General features: G+C 43.0%; 4 protein-coding genes across 4 annotated transcripts; 3 read left to right on the plus strand and 1 right to left on the minus strand.

Moving 5' to 3' along the window:
- Positions 1–21: 21 nt before the first annotated feature.
- Positions 22–12,862, minus strand: LOC135333403 (probable helicase with zinc finger domain). Its single transcript, XM_064528361.1, has 23 exons — positions 11,853–12,862; positions 11,341–11,507; positions 10,924–11,028; positions 10,055–10,237; positions 9,464–9,615; positions 8,899–9,123; positions 8,412–8,549; positions 8,143–8,262; positions 7,721–7,961; positions 7,314–7,479; positions 6,847–6,937; positions 6,242–6,392; positions 5,655–5,885; positions 4,649–4,831; positions 4,162–4,275; positions 3,865–3,990; positions 3,259–3,652; positions 2,539–2,638; positions 1,864–2,048; positions 1,351–1,535; positions 783–1,041; positions 666–718; positions 22–373 (listed from the first exon to the last, which is right to left on the minus strand). The coding sequence occupies exons 1-23, from the start codon at positions 12,772–12,774 to the stop codon at positions 224–226; spliced, it is 4,641 nt and encodes a 1,546-aa protein (XP_064384431.1). The 5' UTR covers positions 12,775–12,862; the 3' UTR covers positions 22–223.
- Positions 12,863–13,005: 143 nt separating this feature from the next.
- On the plus strand, positions 13,006–15,384 carry LOC135333417 (gamma-aminobutyric acid type B receptor subunit 2-like). Its single transcript, XM_064528376.1, has one exon. The coding sequence runs from the start codon at positions 13,030–13,032 to the stop codon at positions 15,328–15,330; it is 2,301 nt and encodes a 766-aa protein (XP_064384446.1). The 5' UTR covers positions 13,006–13,029; the 3' UTR covers positions 15,331–15,384.
- A 390-nt stretch (positions 15,385–15,774) lies between these two features.
- LOC135333418 (gamma-aminobutyric acid type B receptor subunit 1-like) lies at positions 15,775–18,134 on the plus strand. The gene has a single exon (XM_064528377.1). The coding sequence runs from the start codon at positions 15,816–15,818 to the stop codon at positions 18,063–18,065; it is 2,250 nt and encodes a 749-aa protein (XP_064384447.1). The 5' UTR covers positions 15,775–15,815; the 3' UTR covers positions 18,066–18,134.
- Positions 18,135–18,354: 220 nt separating this feature from the next.
- On the plus strand, positions 18,355–20,940 carry LOC135333413 (gamma-aminobutyric acid type B receptor subunit 1-like). Its single transcript, XM_064528373.1, has one exon. The coding sequence runs from the start codon at positions 18,461–18,463 to the stop codon at positions 20,765–20,767; it is 2,307 nt and encodes a 768-aa protein (XP_064384443.1). The 5' UTR covers positions 18,355–18,460; the 3' UTR covers positions 20,768–20,940.
- Positions 20,941–21,050: the final 110 nt, after the last annotated feature.

Raw genomic sequence — 21,050 nt, forward strand, 5'->3', positions numbered from 1 at the left:
CACATAAAATTATTATCACTGTAAGAGTGGTAAACAAAATATAGAAATGAACGATCATTACCAACAATAAAAATTAATTAAACCCCAAAAAAGAAAAACCACCAAAATAATAATAACAGATAATAATTATATAGTAAGACAAATCCCTAGTGCGGAAATTTGCCACAAAAAATGTTCCAAAGCACTTGAGGCTATTAATATTATTATTAATTACTTATTAAAATTAATTAGTAAACAGTTCATCGTCTGAGACGTATAATTCCTGATCGCTCCTATGAACAGAAGGAGCGGAGCTTGCCGATATTGCAGCGTCCAATGGGGTTGTAGTATTCATTGTTCGCCCACCCTTCACTTTGCCAGCCACGAAAATAGGCTGCAGAAACAAAGAGAAAGAAAGAGATGATTATACAGAGTAGCATACACACATCGTATTATTGCAGGTACAGTATTACTAGAATGTTTTGCGAGCATCAAACATTTGCGAAGGTTGATCACTTTGCCTTAAACTAGTACTAGTAATGATAGTAACTACACATGATCTTTGCCAAACGCAATAGCTGATCGCAAAGGGTGGCTCATTCGCAAAGGTTCTTCACCAGCAAAATAATTTATTATAATAGTCATAATTATACTGAGTAAGAACACAGAGGGAGATAGATACTGACCTTAGGTTTTTGGCTATGCTTTTGCTCCGTTGGGTTTGGGAGAAGTGCTGACACTGCACAAACAGACGTTAGCAAATCACAAAATTCTCAAAATAATACCGATAAAATTACACTCACCTCCGTAAGAGAATGCCGAGTTGCCATGGTTTCCAGTAGGGACAGTCCCCATTGAACGAGGGGTAGTCTGAATGCCTGGATTGGAGGGAGGTTGGGAGAACAGTTGGTAGGACTGAGAAGATTGAGGGGGCGGGAATTGTGGGGGCGGGCGTGTAGTGGGAGGGGGAACAAACATGTGATTGGACACTGGCTGAAAGGGGTGTGGTCCCTGAGGTTGAGGTGGTGGTCGTACCTGCTGTTGTATCAGCTTACCCACCTCCTGCAAAGGGGAGGGGCAATGTAGAGAGCAACTTAATTATATCATTATTAAGAGTTTGTACGACAACAGACATCAATCCAATCATGCATATTTTGAGGGTATAGCCGTTAGAAAGATTTTTGCCCATAGAATAGCAGCAGCATGCATTCATGCGATATTAAATTCGTAAGGATAAATGTTCGCGGTGGGTACATGTGAGCATTTATACCCACGAAATATACCACATAAAGTGACGTTTTCCCATACAGATACGGACTAGTTTCCATACACATACGGACTAGTTTCCATACAGATACAGACTGCACTTACCCTGTACAAGAATATCTGCTCATTGACTAGTCTCAGCTGATGACCCACGTTGGCTTTTTGACGTAGAATATTCTCACGTACGACCTCAGAGGAGGCTACCAGGGGTGACTGGATCATGTGATCCACCCACCGTGCATACACAACCACTGACTCCATGGAACTGCGAAGGTACGGGGGAAGGTCACCTGAGAGAAAAGATAGACGGTGGATATGTGATAGATACATTGCACTTGCAAGAGAGATTTGCCTGACAGCAAAATCACATGAAAATATGATTATCAATAAACCTAATGAACTATTGCAAATTTAAAATGGGCCATAATTTCAAAAACAGGCCCGAAATAGGATTTTAACACACCATTTGAAAGGCCTACCTCTAAGCTTTCAGGAAATCATAAAATTAACATTGTTGGACCATCGGAACTAAAGTTATGGCCGTTCAAAAGATGCCTTGCAGCAGCTATAACTTAAATCTTGAATGGTCCAAATTCAAGGTTAATGTATAGTACTTACTTGCAAGAGCAGCTAGTCCACCGTTGGCATTGGGAACAACCATAGGTACGTTGGATCCCACAGCTCCGTTAAACCCTGAACCCTGTGCCGGCTGAGGTGCACTTTGACCTACAGGGGTGGTGGTCTGAGAGAGCAGAGGAGCCTCCATACGATTGCTGTTTAGAATAGCCGCAGTGGGACCAGCTCTGTGTGTGTGGGTGTGTGATGTGTGTGTGTGTGGGGTGGGTTTAATCGTAACACCATTGTATTCCAGAATTTACTTGGCGCTCAATTGGAGTAAAAAAAATATTTGTGGACTTGGTGCTTCTATTTAGAGCGGCGTTGTGATTAGAACAAAGACGATACTTCATGCAACCTTATAATTATCGTATACTTGTGGTAGCCAGCACACTGTAACCCACGTGACGTGACGATGTTAGTTTCTTTAGTTTCTGTGTCTCTTTTCTGGTTTGCAGCTTATTTTAATACCATGACGATTGTGTTTAGGCTCATGTGATTCCCATATCTGGGTATCTTACGTTTAGGTGTTTTGTGATGTACAATCAGTGTAAGATCTAACCTGATTTGCCATTAGTCCAAAATAAATTGTGCGTGTGTGTGTGTGTGTGTGTGTGTGTGTGTGTGTGTGTGTGTGTGTGTGTGTGTGTGTGTGTGTGTGTGTGTGTGTGTGTGTACCTTCTGAATACTTGCTCTATCTCCCTGACTTTGCCCTGGAAGAGCTCTGGCTTGACTATCAATGAACTCTGTTGTTCAACACTCATCCTGAGCAGCTCATCTGCAGCAGAGGAGAAGGCACAGCAGTATCAGGGTGTCATACAGGATTTTGAAGTAGAGGGGGAAATAAGAAAAGTAACCAGAAAATGTTGCCAAAAAAAAGGTTAACTGTTATTTCAATACCTTGTTATAGTATGTAAAATTGCCAGCTATGGACACTCAGTCATAATTATAACTAGTATCTGAATGCAATAAAAGGGGGATATCCCCTAACCCCCCTCCTGTATGACACCCTGAGTATAGCATGGCACAGAGTTAGCCTCCTTCGCAGCCTCTCCTTTTTCTGTTTTTTGTCACACAGGTAAGAATTTGAGGTACAAAGAAAGAAAGAATGAGACAGTTCGTTCTATCTTTCTTTGTTCCTCCAATTCTTACTGTATTTTATCTTATTGACCTGTGTGACAAAGAACAGAGGCTGCGAAGGAGGCTAGTATAGAGTGGCTCTACTAGGTACAGCCACCGCACACTCACAAGAATAGCCACATTATAAGCTCCTCTTAAGCAAACATGCCTCGAAGCACAGGGATATTTAGTCTAGTGAGAGCACACGTACACTAGCTAGCGTGTAAGTATGTACTGAGATGTTGAGATATTGAGATATTGGGCATATTTCACAATTACCTGTGATTTTCTTGATAGTTGACTCGTCTCCATTCTGAGTCACCAGCTTGATCTTTGACCTCAGTATCTCCACTTTCTGCTGCGGCGTTGCTCCCATGTAGACGGCGGGTGTGAGGTGTGAGGGGGCGGGGGTGACAGGTGTGGGGGTGTGAGACTTGTGAGGACTGAAAAAAGTGCTGTGTGCCTTTTCCAAAACTTGTCGCACAACAATTTTATAATCTAAAGACTCCTCGATGAATTGATCAGCATTGGTGTAATCGAAGGAGCCCAGTTGCTGGCAGCAGCGGATGTACTCCATCCAACAGAGTCTATTCTCTCCCACAGTGCACAGAGTGAAGGGCTCACCCACCACCACCAGCCATTGCTTGGCTCTAGTCACTGCTGTATTGAACATCTGTGTGTGTGTGTGTGTGGGGGGGGGGGGGGGTGGGGGGTTGAAACCAGTGTACCATGTACATCCATATATGCCGTTTTACAAGCACACACCTAAGAGGTCGGTGGTTGGTATACAAACTACCTCTTGGCCTAGTTTAGTACGTAAAAGAGGCAAATTTGTGATTGAAAATAATCCGGGCACATCACTGTCATGTGATAGTCATGTGATACCTTGGGGTTCGTCAGGAAGCCAGCTTCCTCCTCGGCTGGAGGTTCAGTGGAGCATGTCCGCACGGTGGAGATCAATAGAGCACGGTACTCCTTCCCCTGGACATCGTCCACACGGAATACTTGGACCTAGCGGAGGGGAGGGACTGGTGAATATGGACTTTGAACCTTGTGTATTGAACCATTGATTAATCCACAGACTGAGTTAAACTATTTCGTAAAAAAGTTCAACTCAAGCTAAAGCGTATCCTCCCACAGAGTAGCTATATACTCGAGTTAGCTGTGTTCTAGTGTGTGTACCGAGCCTAGTCCTTTCTTCCTGAGTAGATCTCTGATGCGACGGACTTGAAGAAAATAGTAGGAGAGTACACAGATGTCAGTCATATGGAGACCACCCTTCACAAGCAGTATGACCTGTACATAGGGCAGGGGGGCAGGGGCGGCATGTTGTCAGGTAACAAACGTGTAATAAAAAGTCCACATTACATGGTCAAGTAAGCCCACATGTATAATTTGGTAAAGGGTCATCGCAATAAAAAACACAAATATTGTGTGTAAGTAATACAAGTAGATGAGACACTTCATACCATACCGTATTATTAGAATGTTTTGCGAGCATCAAAACATATGCTAACTTTACAAGTGTTGATCACTTCGCAAAATAAAATATAAATCGCAAAACCTAAAATTAGTACTAGTAATGACACACCACGATCCTTGCCAAAACCCAGATCGCAAAAGGTCAAATTTTCTGCTAATTTAGCTCATTCACAAAGACCACACCCACCTGCTCGACTATCTTAAGAGCCTCGTCTTGATTGTAGTATGAGGGAGAGTCTTCATCCTGACACTCCCGTCCAGTCACACCCACAAACTTGATGGGGGGGAAATCCCTCGGCCCTGTCTCAGGGAACACAGCTTTACAAGTGAGCTTGTTCTTATAGAACAACTTAGAGGGCAGCTCCAATATCTGAGGAGGGGGGGTGGGAACATTCTGTACTGGTACTGTATGTAACAAGATTAGATTGTTTAAAATGCTTAAAATGTGTTTAAAATAGAATTAGGGAGTGTTGTAATGATAGTGAGCCCACAGAGAGAATGTAACCAACACAACTTAGAGGGCAGCTCCAATATCTGAGGAGGGGGGGTGGGAACATTCTGTACTGGTACTGTATGTAACAAGATAAAATGCTTAAAATGTGTTTAAAATAGAATTAGGGAGTGTTGTAATGATAGTGAGCCCACAGAGAGAATGTAACCAACACACACAGGTGGCAGACAGGTGGCACACACGTCCTTTGTCTAACACTACACTGTACATCCATGTACTTATAATTGATTGTTTAGCAACAGCAAACAATTGTTGTTTTGATAGCTGAGGGGTTATCTAAAGATGCTAGAGACAGTGTTGCAAACTTGCAATACTAGTTAGACCACAGAGTGAAACTAGGCCTCCAAACACACACACACACAACACAGGTGGCACCCACCCACCCACACAGGTGGCACACTTTTTTGTCTAACTAAGTGCAGGTAATTAACTGTGAATGCCAACAAGCACATGTATACAGTAGTATAATCAATGCTGCTAACAGCAAGCAATGCGTTGTGTGGCTCTTAGATGGCAAAGGAGGTCCGACATGCGTGGACAAATCACTACAAGTTCAGTGCATTGATGTGTCACTGTGGTCAAGTGATAACATCCAGGCCAATACACTAGCATTTGAACTGATTCTTGCACGCATGTCAGACCTGCTCTGCTCTGATGTTGGTGAGTGTAGACACTTGCCTACCTGTGAGTGTGATCGGTGGTTCTCAGTCAGCAGTGTTTTACAGAGCATGCCCACGCCACTGTCGTAGGCCACATAATCGTAGAGTCTCTCCAGTAGTGAAACGTGGAGGCCATACTTGCGTGCTATGGGGGAGTGCACAGGAGGGTCCATCTGCATGTGATCCCCCGCCAGCACTATCTTAGTGCGAGAGGTGGCAAGACACAGTGGGATGATGGCCTCGGACTCTAGAGCCTGTGTGTGGGTGTGTATGGTGTGTGGTGTGTGGGTGTGTGGTGTGGGGGGATTCTTAATAACTTTGGTAGACTACACCGTACATTACCAAATTGCTGAGCAATCAAAAAGGCTTCTAGAGGCTTGGCCCAGTAAAGTATTTGATTATACCATACCACACCACTTGTCGGTGGTTGATACTACATGTAGACAAAGTCCTATAGTCCTAACAATAGGCTATTAATTGAGATTGAGATCGGGGATTGAAAACTTCCAACACTTCAAAAAATTCTGGGTACATCACTACCCACACCCACACCCACCCACACCCACCACCCACCCACCCACCACCCACCCACCCACACCCACACACACACCTGAGCAGCCTCATCAATGAAGATATGTGTGAAGTGGCCTCGAGGCAGTTTAGACAAGAAGATAGCTCTTGATGTGCTGAGAGTTGCCACGATGATCTTGTGGCTCTGTAGATATGCAACAGTGGGCACACCAAGACTTTTCTCATTAAACCTGCAATGATGGAGTATAGTGTTACTAGAATGTTTTACGAGCATCAAATATATGCGAATTTTGTGAGCGTTGATCAATTCTCATAAATAAAATCGCAAACACTTAAATTAGTACAGAACTGGTAAATACATGCCAGAATGCAATAGTCAATTATTCTGCTGATTTGGCTCATTCGCTAAGGTTTTTCACCAGCAAGTAATACGCACGATAATGTAAATCAATGAAATAAGGCTACTGTTTGTCAGCTAACTTCAAGAGGTCATAACTCGAATACGGAAGGTTCAATTACAAAACTAATGGATGCATCTTGTAGCCCTTAAAAAAGTCTATTAAATGGTGTGTTCGGATTTAACGGGCCTGAAATTAAACAATCTATTATTCTTTAAGGAATGGAAGCAGATAGCTTGCTACCTGACGGTCATACACAGAGCTCTATAGTTAGACACTCTCTCACTTGCAGTAGAGGCGGACGTTCGGTGGAATGGTGGCGATGTTCCTGCCAGTGTAGTAGACCCTGAACATTGGGGCTAGACTGTGGTAGCAATCTGGAGGAAGGGGGAGGAGCTTCGTGAGTGTGTGCTATCAGTAACATTCGCAAAAGTGGGGTAATAATTATTTCTATTTGGTATGGTTGGTATTGGTGATGTTTGCATGCAGAAGACATACACACATTAACATCATACACACATTAACACGTGTAGGAATGAAGGAAGGGAAGGTTCTATAAAGTGTCAATAACAATAAACAAATCAAACAAAACCATAATAAACTCAGCGGAAATCACCCACAAGCTAATAAGTGCTGCTCAACAAATGCAGAGATTCCTTAACCCTCTTTCACTAGAGTATCACACACATACACACACACACACACACATCACACACCACCCACACTCACACATCACACACCACCCACACACACCGTTCCACTCCCTGTGTAGACTCTCCACGTAGAGATTAGCGGCACTGTTGGAGTGTGTACAGATGAGGATCCGAGCCTCCGTCACATGACTAGCCAACAACTTGATGCATTCATTCAGTGTACGAGTCTTACCACAACCAAATGGCCCCAGGACAAGAGACGGCACCTGGGGTCAAAGGTGAATGGATAATCAACAAGTACGCAAATAAATACTGTGCACTAAGGAAAGGTCATCCTGAGAGATACAGAATACAGACAATAGTGGACAATCTGCTAAGTTCCTTGCCATTACGAGACTGGTAGTCCAATTTCAATGGTTTTATGATTTCATGAAAGCTTAGAAGAAGCTTTATAAAATGGAATAATCAACCCACAAACTTGATTGCTGCTGTAGATACACCACTCACTCTTGTGCAGGCAGGGTCCAGCATGCTAGTGATGGCCTCCTGTTGACTCTGGTTCAACTCTGACCTCTTGAGCTCCTTCAAACACTCCATGACAGTAGAGGACCTCTCATTCATTGTATTCCCGTCACAAGGGGTAGGGAATATGGTGGCCAGGTCCAGTTGGTCTACAGCATGGTGCATGGAGCGCATGTGAATACGCCCCAGGACAAACCGAACAGAGCAACGACCACCAGCATTGACACTGTGGGGGGTGTGATGTGTGTGTGTGTGTGTGTGTGTGTTAACATCAATCTAGAACAAGAGTTATACAACCCCCCCCACCCATACACACACACACGTACACCCACACCCCCCCACACACACACACACACACGTACCCACACACACACACACACACACACACGTACACCCACACAACCCACCAAGCTTGTTTGGCTGTGTCTGTGATCTTGAGTACTACTCCTTCCTTAGCAACGTGCTCCACATTACACTCGTGGGCCACTTGCTGGTTGCTGGGCAACAACAACGCACTATCTCCTTTCCTGCAAACAGAGAAAACCTCTAGTTACTATAGGTACATTCCAGACAGAGCATAAATTATGTGCAATGGTACAACAGGAACTTACTAAGTACATCGAAAAAGCATTTTTAAGGAATACATTATATATAATTATACACAACATACATGTACCTCACAGTACGGCCGCCCTCGAATATAGCCTCCTCCAGTGGCAGCTTGAGGTAGCAATAGCCAGGGGTAGCAAATGTAGTGCCGTTGAGAGTGGAGTAATCCCTAGTGGGGGTCGCCTCTATATCATAGAGGTCATATCTGGAGGGTAGGGAGGCATTGTTGGATCGTGACAGAGAGCTTCTAGCGTTTTTAGTACATGTACGTACACACACCTCACAGTGTCTTACACAAGTACAATAAAGCCAAACTACTACTAAGCCAGACAACCCTCTTCCCTTACTAGCTACCCAACTTTAAGCCCCACTACTTAACAGCTACTAAATGCTCTTTTAGTTTTGAAATCGGACGTTCCTAACAAAAGTTATGGCCCCTTCTCTTTATGGCCTCTCGATTCTGAAAAACACCCACTTGTCCCAGACCAGGCAACCCCCCTCCCTATTACTCTACCTACCCCCCAGACCAGACAACCCCCCTCATATTACTCTACCTGCTCATATCTTCGCGTTGTCTGTACTCCTCCAAGTACAGGAGGTTGTGCATACGTCGCTGGTAGTTCTCTCTGGTGACCCTATTCTCTACGTTGCGATACGTGCCCTTCTCAATGAATCTCTCTATTTGCTCCGGGAGGGCGAACTCCGGCAGGTCACGATCTGTCTCCTCCATAAACTGATCCATGGATATCACCCCGTGACGTTGCTCCCAGAATAGGTCACTGAGAGGGGGTGGGGTGGGAGGAGTTTACACACACAAACACTATGTATTGTAATTTTTAATTAATACGCATTGCTATTGGAGCAGAGCATTATGCTGACTCAGCTGGTTCAACTTTAAGTGTATTCATGAGATTATTGATAATAGTGCTGATCTATCAGTTATCATGGGATCTAACAAAAAAAATTGAATTTTAGTGAGGAATGTAATTAGCAGATATTGCACCTTATATGTACATTGTATTGGCTACGAGCTTGTACCATGGTTACACTCAAAGAACCACACCCCCTCCACACTCACACACATGCCCACTCCACACACACACACACATGCCCACTCACGGCTTCCGTCTAGCCTTCCTCCTATCATTATCGAGGCTCTTTGTCTCTTGCTCTGTGAGCACGTGAACAGCCAGACCACGTACCATCGTGAAGGAACCAAAGTTAAACACTACCAGCTGACCCAGGAGGCCCGAGCGTGGGACCAACGTCACCTGAGGGCATAGTAACAATAGACATGTATATACAGTGAAGTTATGCTGAGTAAACATTGGGTGATAGACAATGAACACAGCCAACAATGGTGGTAAGGTACAATAAACACAGCCAACAATGGTGGTAGTAGGTATAAGGCTGCTCTAGTGCTGACAATACAGTCACAAAGATGGTGCCTGCCACAGTGCATGATTTGACCATTACCAAACACATAATGTGATTATAAGAACAAATACAATGACCAAACAATCTGAGTGTCTGATGCTAGTTAACCAAAGAGATATTGAACGGATGTGCTAGAAAACAGAAGGTTTCAGTGTTTCTATTTATTTAGTCTGCAAAACTTCAAAAACTAATTACTAGCGGAGTATTGACACACAGTAAAGCCCTGAGGCAATGTGTACACACACACGCTCTATACTTTCAGCCATGGCTTACTCTGAGTTGAATTTTGTCCGAAGGATTGAACTTTTGATTGAGTAGAATACCAACTCCTTTCTCACTCTTTAATAGAACGCTGAGCTTCTGTGTGCCCCCAGGCGTGATGAGACAAGCGCCTGTGATGTCATAGTCTGTCAGAAATGAGTCAAACAGCGTCACAGAGTGAAGAGCACGCGGAGTCTGTGTGTGTGTGTGTGTGTGTGTGTGTGTGTGTGTGGGCGGTGTGTGTGGGTGTAGGGGGTGTGGTGTACACCTAGTCAATTCCTCTCACAATCATTCTAAGTCACATGGCCAGTATCGGCTACTCTCCTGAAGCGGAGGTGACAAATAAGATATGTGTGTGGGGTGTGTGTGTGTGTGGGGTGTGTGTATGGTGTGGGGTGTGTGTGTATGGTGTGGGGTGTGTGTGTATGTGTGTGTGTGTGTGGGGTGTGTGTGTGTGTGTGTATGGTGTGGGGTGTGTGTGTATGTGTGTGTGTGTGTGGGGGGTGTGTGTATGGTGTGGGGTGTGTGTGTATGGTGTGGGGTGTGTGTGTATGGTGTGGGGTGTGTGTGTGTGTGGGGTGTGTGTATGGTGTGGGGTGTGTGTGTATGGTGTGGGGTGTGTGTGTATGTGTGTGTGTGTGGGGTGTGTGTGTGTGTGTGGGGTGTGTGTGTATGGTGTGGGGTGTGTGTGTATGGTGTGGGGGGGTTACTGTCAGTTATACAATTTCAAAACATTCCTGAAGATACACAATTATTACAATTATTTAAGCTCAACTTACAAGCACAAAGGAAGCCAGCTAACACCCTCAGCTAATACTAGAGTGAACTGTGTAGCCATGCACAGCCGTCACCATGCAGGCTACGGCTATCTCACAACGTACAGCAGAGGTGATCTCAAACACCCAGTCCACGGCCGTGGCTTGTGACCAGAGGAGACACAGATCACGACCAGACACCTCGGAGATAGTCACACCCTCACATGTGGTCTGGAGGGGGGGGGGATATAGAGGCAAGCACACACATCACACATTCTCAACTTGTGACTGTTTTCATTGTAACGTATGTAGAAGTGTCTCCATTATTTATTAGGGATATGCCCACACTGGTTGGTTGGTGGTGGGTGGTACTAACCACCTCTACACAAAAGACAATAACCACCTCTTAGGGTTAGTCACAATAGAGGAAGGGATTAGGAAACACGATCACATGAGCGTATAATTATCTATGGCTTAGTTTACTAGATAAATGTCTCAGGATCTTATAATTAGAGGGCGTCCACTAATTGAGTACACACTCACCTCAAGTTCCGCTAGTGTTTCTTTTTTGTGTTCCTCTAGCAATTTATTTCTGACAGCCGCGCCAAAGTCCCCACTATCAGGGGGAAGTCCCTCCTCTTCAAAATCATCAAGCCCTGAGGCAGAACCAGCGACTGAAACCTCCCCCGCACTCGCCTGGGGGACACCACCTGGAGAGCACACACATCACACACATCACACACATCACACACACTAGACTGCATACAAACACAGGCCTTTTCAATAAAATATAACATTTATAATGATGTCATGGGAATGTTAGAGGACAAGGGCTTCATTCAATTATGTAAACAGTGATAGTAACCACTGACCACTTTTAGCATATTCATAAGTCCCCAATAGTACACAAAAACTGTCACATCATTCTTCCCGACTCTATCCCACCATTCTAGTTCCATAAGAACACGGAACACACTGACCTCCGTCCCTACCACCTGCAGAAATGCGGCTGTCTACGATGCTTTAAACCCCCCCCCCCACAGGGCCGCACTTACCTGAGCTCTGGAACCTGTTGATATGAGGTGATGCTCGTGACTGACTGGCTACTTGCAACTGCTTGTTCCATTCATCCAGCTCCAGCTGAGTGTGGGAGAATGTGCAGAAATCACCATAGATACAGCGTCGCCCGGCTTGAATATGAAGGCACATCTTGTAGCCATTTATCGGAAATGCTAGAGTTGGTCGACGCCTGAAATGTCCGGAGCCAGAGATGGCCCTAGGAGGTGGGGCATATTGTTGGTATTGCCCCGTGGGCTTATTCACGTTCTGTCGATGTCGTGAACCGGATAAATGATCTTCGAGTTGTTTCATACTCGTACAAGTTAAACCACACGAATCACATTTATAGTCGATGGAATTCACCACGCCGCCGACCGTCGGCTGGGGGTTACTGTAGCCGAACCCTGTAATTACTCGTTCGTTAGTCTCCCCCCCAGTCTGCGTCCTCAACCATTGTTTCCATTCGTCTTCAGAATGTGCGAAAGTGCATCGTTGCCCATAGGGACAATTCCCTGTGTTAATCATGTGCTTACAAAGTTGATATTGATAGGGCCCGTTAATGGGCGGGGCTGGGCGGGGCTCCGTCTGTCTCTCAGCATTCCAAATCGCCAACTCGGCTTTACTGTGAGCAAACGAACACTCCAAGCCTTTAGGGCACTCAATTTTAGACTGACAATTTTTGCACAACTGGTAATCGATGTTGGGAGGTATCTTTGGACGTATTCTGATCTCGACATATCTTCCACTGGCACTGTCCTTGGCTATTTTAATTGGAGCCCATCCTTGTCTACATACATTGCATTTCTTTTTCTTAGTTGAGGCATCGTAAGTGGATTTTGACTCTAGTGTTACTGTTGGGTTGGCTTTATGACTAGTAGACCTGTAGCATATCTGACACACATCTCGGCTCTCAGCCATTTCACTCCACACGCTCCTATAGTGCACACAACGCTTGACTTCCAAGCTAGCTAGCTAGCTAGTACATGTGTACGTGTACATTGTGGTGGTGGACGGTCACGCCCACAACATATTCACAGTGTGCATCCTTTTCTTCTTTCTTTCCCTGGCCGTGACATAAAGCCGCCCTCGAAACTCATCCTGGATCGCACATGTGCATTAGCTATTAGGATCATGATGTCTCGATCTCAACTCTAATCCACAGAATAGTTAGTGATGTCTAGGCTAGCTACAATGTATCAAAACTGGCTGCTCCAGTTGCTCTGTATCATAGCTGTATTATCTGTAGTTAGAAGCTCACAAAAACAACCTCTATATATCCTTTCCTTGCTGCCCTACCCAGACCCAGTGGGCACCCAACCCTCCTGGACTGAAGGGCCTACTTTGATCTTGGCTGAACAATTAGCAGTGGACATAATTAACAACAGAACAGATATACTCTCTGACTACACACTAGAGCTAATCCAAGGAGACAGTGGATGTAATATTGGAACTAAAACTGCAGCTGCTTTTATAAAAAATACTCTCTACAGTGTTCAGAATATTGCTGGAATTGTTGGCCCTGGTTGCTCTACATCTACCATCACAGTATCTTCCCTCACTGGAAACAATCAGATTGCTCTGATCACTGTGCATGGAGCTGGTTCCCTGCTGCTGGAGGATCGAGTCATCTATCCCTACAGTTTTGGTACACTGGACTCAACCAAAGCATTTGCTAAAGCTGCTCAGAGATTACTAGTCGAGAATCAATGGAACAGAGTAGGAAGTTTGTACGACCCGGGAAGAGTGTACTACTCTACAACTCTGAAGTACTTTGAAGGATTAATTGAATGCCAAGAACATTTTGAGTGTTCAACAAATTTCATTTTTGGTGTGCAAAATGCTTCGATACCACTTGACATTCTGAGAAAAAACAACATCAGGATAATATTTCTTTTTGTGGGTCCAGAATTCTTGCGACGGATTCTTTGCTTGGCATTCCATCAAAATATGCTCCCCCCAAATTATCAATGGATTATTGTGAGCAGAGTGGTAGAAGAAATAACATCCATTACTTTCACAATAAACAATGCTGAATACTATTGTTCCAATGATGACATGAAATTGATGGCAAGAGGGTCGCTGATTTTACACTACTCTCTAAAACCAATTGATCCACCGGCTTCCTTGGACCAATACATAAACTACACGGAGTTTCTGTCACAATATGAGAGTAGGGTTACCCAGTACAATTCATATGTGAGCAAACCTAGTGAGAGGATTGAGCCAAGTTTTTGGGCTACAGCTTATTTTGATGCAACTTGGGCACTTGCTCTAGCTCTGAATAATTCCAGAGATGAACTGATGGCAACAATTGGTTTAGAGCTGTCCCAGTACAGACATGGCAACTCATTCGCTACTGATATCATCAGAAAGAATCTCCTAAAGTTGGACTTCAATGGAGTTTCTGGTCAGATATCATTTAGAGAGACAACTGGATATGTACCGAGACTAATAGACGTGTACCAAATCAATAATGCGAATGAAATGTCAATTGTAGCTTACTACAATAGTCGCAACGATACCATCACAGCAATCGATGACTACCAGTTCATTAATGGAACCTTCAATCAGGAATTAATTACCGTGAAAGTTCATTTGGCTCTAGGAATTGTGTACTTGGTATTTACGATTGGTCAATTGGCTTTAATAATTACATTACACATTCTAACACTCCAATTTCGAGACAAGAAGCCAGTGAAAGCGTCCAGCCCAAAGCTATCTCATTTTTCCTTTATTGGCTGCTACTTTTTGATTGTTGGTGCAACAAGCTATATCATAGCAGAAACATTTTCAGGACAAATTGACTCAACCATTAAATGCAATCTCTTTTATGTGACCTACTTTGCGTCTAGTATTGGCGGTACTCTTATCTTTGGAACTGTGTGTGCACGCATTTGGAGGTTGTATCGCATCTTCGTCTTTTATCTTAATCCAGGAAAGCTGATCACAGAAACAGCACTCATAACATTTATCCTGACACTGTTTCTGTGTAGTCTGTTCTTGTGCTCTCTATGGGTGGTGTTTGACAGACTTGTTCCTATGGAAACGGAACAAGAGGAGATAACAGAACAGCATAACAGCGATGGGAGCAGCGTCTTTAATATTCAAGTGTACCTCGATATACATTGTCTCCAAGATACTTCAATTTACTGGCTAATTTCCCAGCTTGTTTTCAATCTACTTGTCATGAGCATTGCTCTGTGCCTGGCAATATTAACCAGACGAATTCCACACAAAGATTTCAAAACAAAACGAATTGTACTCCTAGTTTACATTCTCTCTGGTGTACTGATGCTGGGATACATAACTTCATACATCCTACAAGCAAGACAAGCAACTGTAATAGCAAAGTTCATTGTTCTCAGCACAGTACACAATCTGGTGATTTTTGTAACAGCTATGTTATTGTTATTACCTCCTGTGTACATGGCTGTGCTGGAACTGAAGACACAGCAAACAAAACATTACCTATAAAATCTTACCATTCTCATTTTTATCATAATCACTGTACTGATGCAATATTTATAAATGGAATGTGAAGTAAATGCGAAACCCCCTCGAGGTGTGTGTAGTCTAGTTGCAATTGTATTCGGAAGGTTGTAAAAATATCAGTAATAGCTAGTGTTCGTCATGGGGATAGAGATGAAAAAGACTGGTGGAAACTTACAGGGAAATGTGTGTTATGTGATATGGATCATAGCAGAGTCAAGTTACTAGTTCCAGGAGCACATAACAGAATGTGCTCTTGCTTGGAAAAATGGGCATACATTGCGCATGCGCATTAATTTAACACCCACTCACCACTCACATGTGGGTGGAGCTCTGCTTGCAAATCACAATGTCAATGGAAGCACAATGACACACTTTCACTATGTGTTCTCCCTACTTCCTTAAAATGAAATGTATAACTACCGGGCATGTTATTTAAACAAACACTACAGTGTTTAGATGCCATAATTATGGCTGCTCTTAAACTACAAGTGTGGACTGTGCTTGCCACACTAGTTTTAACCACAGTATCAAGCAAGAACCAGATCATTAACATCCTAACACTACTGCCCTATCCAGATACTCTGTTCAATCCTTCTTGGAGAGATGGACCACAAGTTTCAGTGGCTCTGGAAATTGCTAAAGAGGACATCAATAATCGAACTGATATTTTACTTGACTATCAAATCGAACTGATTCATGGTGACAGTGGATGTGAGTACACCACTAAGGCTTATGAAGCTATCTTGAGCAATGTGTATTCTTCAAGCACAGGAGTGGTCGGAATCATTGGTCCTGGTTGCTCAAGTGCGTCCATTGCTATGACTACGTTGTCAAGTCGAAAGGAGCTTTCGTTAATAACTGTACATGGAGGGAGCAGTCCGATATTGTCGGATAGAACTAAGCGACCTTATGCCCTAGGCACGTTAGGGTCCAGTGAAGCGTTTGCAATAGTTGGAGTTCAGATAATGCAGAAGCATAACTGGCGGAGGGTGGGGATTATATTCGAAGAGGCTCGCTTGCTTTACTCCGCCACAGCTGCGAGAATTGGAGAGATCTTATCAGAACTGAACTCTACTACATTGGATACTACTGCTCTTACTATCAGTGGCTTTGTATTTCCTGTTTACGATTCGTTTATTCCTCTGAACGTGATCGTGGATGAAGGTCTTCGTGTTAATCTGTTGTTAACATCAGTGCCCGCTACACAGCGGATCATCTGTCTAGCATTTCACCGTGGTATGGTGTACCCCAAATATCAGTGGGTTATAACAAGTAATACATTTGAGGAAGTTGCTAAAGATATTGAGTTTTATTTTGAGGGACAAGAATACAATTGCTCTGCTGCAGAAATGCAGGAAATAGCTCTAAACAGAACATTATTTTTCAATTTCAGACTAACTCCATTGAATGAATCAGCTCCTTCAAATTATTCTAAAATCTCCTTTAAAGAATATGATCGAATTTATAGAAGCAAGCTTGAAGATTATAACCTCACCTATTCCATTTGGACCACTTATTTCTACGACGCCCTTTGGGCATGGGCAGTCGTTTTGGACAGACTTTCACAGAGAGGTTTGGACCTCACCAAGTTTCGGTATGGGAACACCTCGCTATCAAATATGGTGCTCGAGGAGTTCTACCGTCTAGACTTTGAGGGGGTGTCAGGAAGGATAAAGTTTAATAATGACTCGGGACTTCTAACTCGACCATCTTCGGTATTTCAAGTGGTTAATAGCACTGCACAATTGGTTGCCATTTACGACGATAATGGTTTAACAATGCTCACTTCATTAGATCCCATATTGGATCATTTCCCTGATCAATCCGGCATAGAAATAAATCGTGCACTGCTTGCAGTTTTTATTGCAATTATACTGTTTCAGCTCATAGTCTTAATCATACTCCACATACTCAGTATCAAGTACAGACATGTCCCATCAGTCAAAGCTTCAAGTCTTAAGCTCAACCAATTGCTGTACATTGGATGCTATCTGTTTACGGTCACTCTGCTGCTCTACATTGCAAACGTTGGCTATGAATTGTTTGATGATGAAGCGACAGTGGTGATGTGCAATATACAATGGTTTTGGCTCTTCCCCATTTCTTTTACGCTGACTTTCGGAACAGTAGCTGTTAGAACATGGAGACTGCATCGAATCTTCACACACTATCTCAATCCAGGATGCTTCATTGCTGACCACTACCTCGTGGCCTTTGTATTCATCTTGCTGGGTGTTGATGTTCTATTCGGTACTTTGTGGGTGGCCATCGACCCACAGCAGCTGGTGATTACCAAATTTCCTCAAATTGAAGGAGTTATTAAGTACAATGTTCTTATGCGACTGTGCGTTAGTAGCAATCAATGGTGGTCTTTTGGTTTGGTATTTGGCTACAAACTGACATTAATGACAATTGTTCTGGTTTTGGCATTTATAACTCGGAACATAAAGAACCAATCGTTCACCACAGTAACACTTCGCACTCTTGTCTATCTGTCCTTGGTTGATATTTTGTTCGGATTTTTCTTTTACTATCTGTTCCGATTTTTAATGCCACTCTCTCCTGCATCTTTCATCTCCATAGTGGTATCACTGAACATCATGCTGTTCTTCTTTATGGGGCTAGTGTGTATACCTCCCTTGTTACCAAAGCTTAAAGAAGAGCTCAAGAAATGTTCGCAAAGAATGCATTTTACTAAATTAACTGACTCCAGCTAGTTTCACAGATACTTACTCATCATTTAATTTGTGTATTGACAATTCTTGTTCATACAAAACACACTCTTGCAACCGAAAAAAATGATTTCAGTGTTGACACAAGTGATTACACAGATGCAATATCCTTACTGTTATGAACAACCATCAACTTAAAACATACTTTCAACATAATTATATAGGTACACTGCATGCATGCAGTACTACAGCTTCACTTAGCCTTGGATTCTCATGTGAATGCATATTCATAGCCTGACCATGTGATTCTTGTGGTAGAATAATTACACTGTATATGGGTGATGATTAAAAGCAGCCACACCTAGAAATATGTATTAAAACTACAAGTTAGTGTATTTAGCTTGTTTAATTAACAACTAAAATAGATCTAGTTACAGCTCATGGCTATTGTACAAGTGCTTGTTGCTAGCATTCTGCTTGCTAGCAACGCTCTAGCTGCAGCTGGAAGCAAGAACCAAACTCTGTACATCCTAACACTACTGCCCTATCCTTATATCAACCCACTGTTTGATCCCTCTTGGGTTGAAGGACCTCAAGTTTCTCTGGCTCTGGAAATTGCTAAAGAAGAGATCAATAATCAACTTGCAATTCTACCAGGCTATCAAATAGAACTGATTGGTGGTGACTGTGGATGTGAGTATGTGGACAGGGCTTATGAAGCAATAGGAAGCACTACATACTATCCTGGTGTATCCAAGATGCCAATCGGTATAATTGGTCCAGGCTGCTCGAGCTCATCTCTTTCAGTCTCTTCATTGACCAATCGAGAGGCTTTATCTCTTGTAAATGTTCATGGGGGTGGCAGTCCATCATTGTCTAACAGAACCAACTTCCCCTACTCACTTGGTACGCTTGGATCTGCAGAATCTTTTTCAAATTTAGTCATCAAACTAATGCACGCAAACAATTGGCATAGAATAGGAATACTGTTCAACGAACTCCGAGAATTTTATTCTACTACATCGCAAAATCTCCATGACATCATATCTTCTGATTCCACGTTATCTAGTTATTTGTCGCCAGTTTACGATAACACTTACATTCCATTGTCGGAAATTATGCAACAAGGCATTCGAATAAACGTACTCTTCACACCAGTGAGGACCACACGGCAAGTGCTCTGTCTAGCTTTGCATCGTGGGGTCGTGTATCCAGCCTACCAGTGGATAGTGACCAGCAATACATTCGAGGATATTGCTCAAAATGTGAACTTTGAGTTCGACCATCAAGTCTATAACTGTTCCGAGACAGAAATGCGACAAACCGCTCTCAATAGAGTCTCGTTTATAAATTACCGACTCTCTCATATTAACGAATCAGCTCCTTCAACCTATCCCAAGCACTCCTTTAAAGAATACGATGCATTATTTCGGAACAGACTTGAAGAGCATAATTTACAGAACAATGACAACATAACGTATTCTATATGGACCACTTATTTGTACGACACCTTCTGGGCATGGGCAGTAGTTTTGGACAGAGTCGCCATTAGAGAGCCTAATATGGACCTCACCCAGTTTCGATATGGGAAAACTTCGTTATCAAAAGTGGTCCTCGAGGAATTCTACCGTCTAGACTTTGAGGGGGTGTCAGGAAGGATACATTTCAACAATAACTCGGGATTTCTGAATCGAGTAATATCTGTGTTTCAAGCAAAAGATGGTAATGTGACGGAAATTGGTAACTTTGATGGTGTGCACTTCATAGTTAAAGAAGACCTAGATGCTATAGAGGGTGAGTTTGCTGATGAACACTTCAATATTGGCCACGGTGTGTTTGCGGCTCTTCTCATTGTGACTGTTCTAGAGCTAGTGTTACTAATAACACTCCATGTGCTTACGATAAAATATCGATTCTCTCAATCTGTAAAAGCCTCGAGCCCCAAGCTCAGTCAGCTAACCTTTATTGGGTGCTATCTCATTATATTCACACTAATCCTGTACATTTTTAGGAGTTATCTCTTGTTAGATGATTATACCACAGTTTTTCTCTGCAACTTAACCTGGGCATGGTTGCTTCCCATCTCCTTCACGCTGGCATACGGTACAGTGGCTGTTAGAACATGGAGATTGCATCGAATCTTCACACACTATCTCAATCCAGGACGCTTCATTGCTGACCACTATCTCATGGCCTTTGTATTCGTCTTGCTTGGTGTTGATGTTTTATTGGGTACTTTGTGGATGGCCATTGACCCACAGCAACTGGACGTGAAAAATGTTACCGTTCCTCAAGACGTTACAAATTTTGTAGTTCGGACATGCAGGGACAATTCGTATTGGTCTTATGGGTTGGTATTTGGATACAGGGGAGTATTGATTGTTGTTGTTCTGGTGCTGACATTTCTGACTCGGAACATTCAGAACCAGTCATTCAGAACTAAAACCCTGCGTGTCCTGGTTTATCTCTCCAGTCTTACCTTGGTGGTTGGATTTGTGCTCTTCTACTTGTTCCTATTGTATGGTTCTCCGTTATCCCACGGACCTATTGTATTTATAATGCTGACTTTCCATGGTCTCCTGCTCCTGTTCATAACGCTGATTTGCCTACCTCCCCTCATACCAAAACTGCGTGAAGAATTCTATAAAAAGTTTCCACGCTTCATCAAGACCCATGAAGTTGATTTCGAAATCGAAATCGAAAGTGAAAGCGTTCTAGTGGAGGGTTCTAGTCGATTTTACATATGATTTTTGTATCACTATTGTGTTTTATTGTATGCACACTTATTCATTGTATCATCAATAATCAGACACAATCATGTTCCAGTTTTGTTATATTCCTGTTGTATTATTTACATTCACTCAGACATAATGAAATCATGCTACAAAACTTGGAGACATAATAATTTGTCTCTAGTTAAGATTATATATGTATCAGCATATCGGGGTCAGCTGACAAGCTATTTATTTTTGTCACTGTGTTCAGCCATTTAGAACACAGAGAAGCTACAAAAACTTCAATTCAGCTACT

This window comes from Halichondria panicea, chromosome 3 (assembly GCF_963675165.1).
Source record: "Halichondria panicea chromosome 3, odHalPani1.1, whole genome shotgun sequence".
NCBI lineage: Eukaryota > Metazoa > Porifera > Demospongiae > Suberitida > Halichondriidae > Halichondria > Halichondria panicea.

Excerpts from the sequence above, each read along its gene's own strand:
- LOC135333403 (XM_064528361.1), bottom strand. The coding sequence starts at position 12,774 with ATGGCTGAGAGCCGAGATGTGTGTCAGATATGCTACAGGTCTACTAGT. Across the intron at positions 7,962-8,142 it reads GACACAGCCAAACAAGCTTG|TGTCAATGCTGGTGGTCGTT; the intron begins GTGGGTTGTGTG and ends CACCCCCCACAG. Across the intron at positions 3,653-3,864 it reads GCTTCCTGACGAACCCCAAG|ATGTTCAATACAGCAGTGAC; the intron begins GTATCACATGAC and ends ACACACACACAG.
- LOC135333417 (XM_064528376.1), top strand. The coding sequence starts at position 13,030 with ATGTCTAGGCTAGCTACAATGTATCAAAACTGGCTGCTCCAGTTGCTC.
- LOC135333418 (XM_064528377.1), top strand. The coding sequence starts at position 15,816 with ATGGCTGCTCTTAAACTACAAGTGTGGACTGTGCTTGCCACACTAGTT.
- LOC135333413 (XM_064528373.1), top strand. The coding sequence starts at position 18,461 with ATGGCTATTGTACAAGTGCTTGTTGCTAGCATTCTGCTTGCTAGCAAC.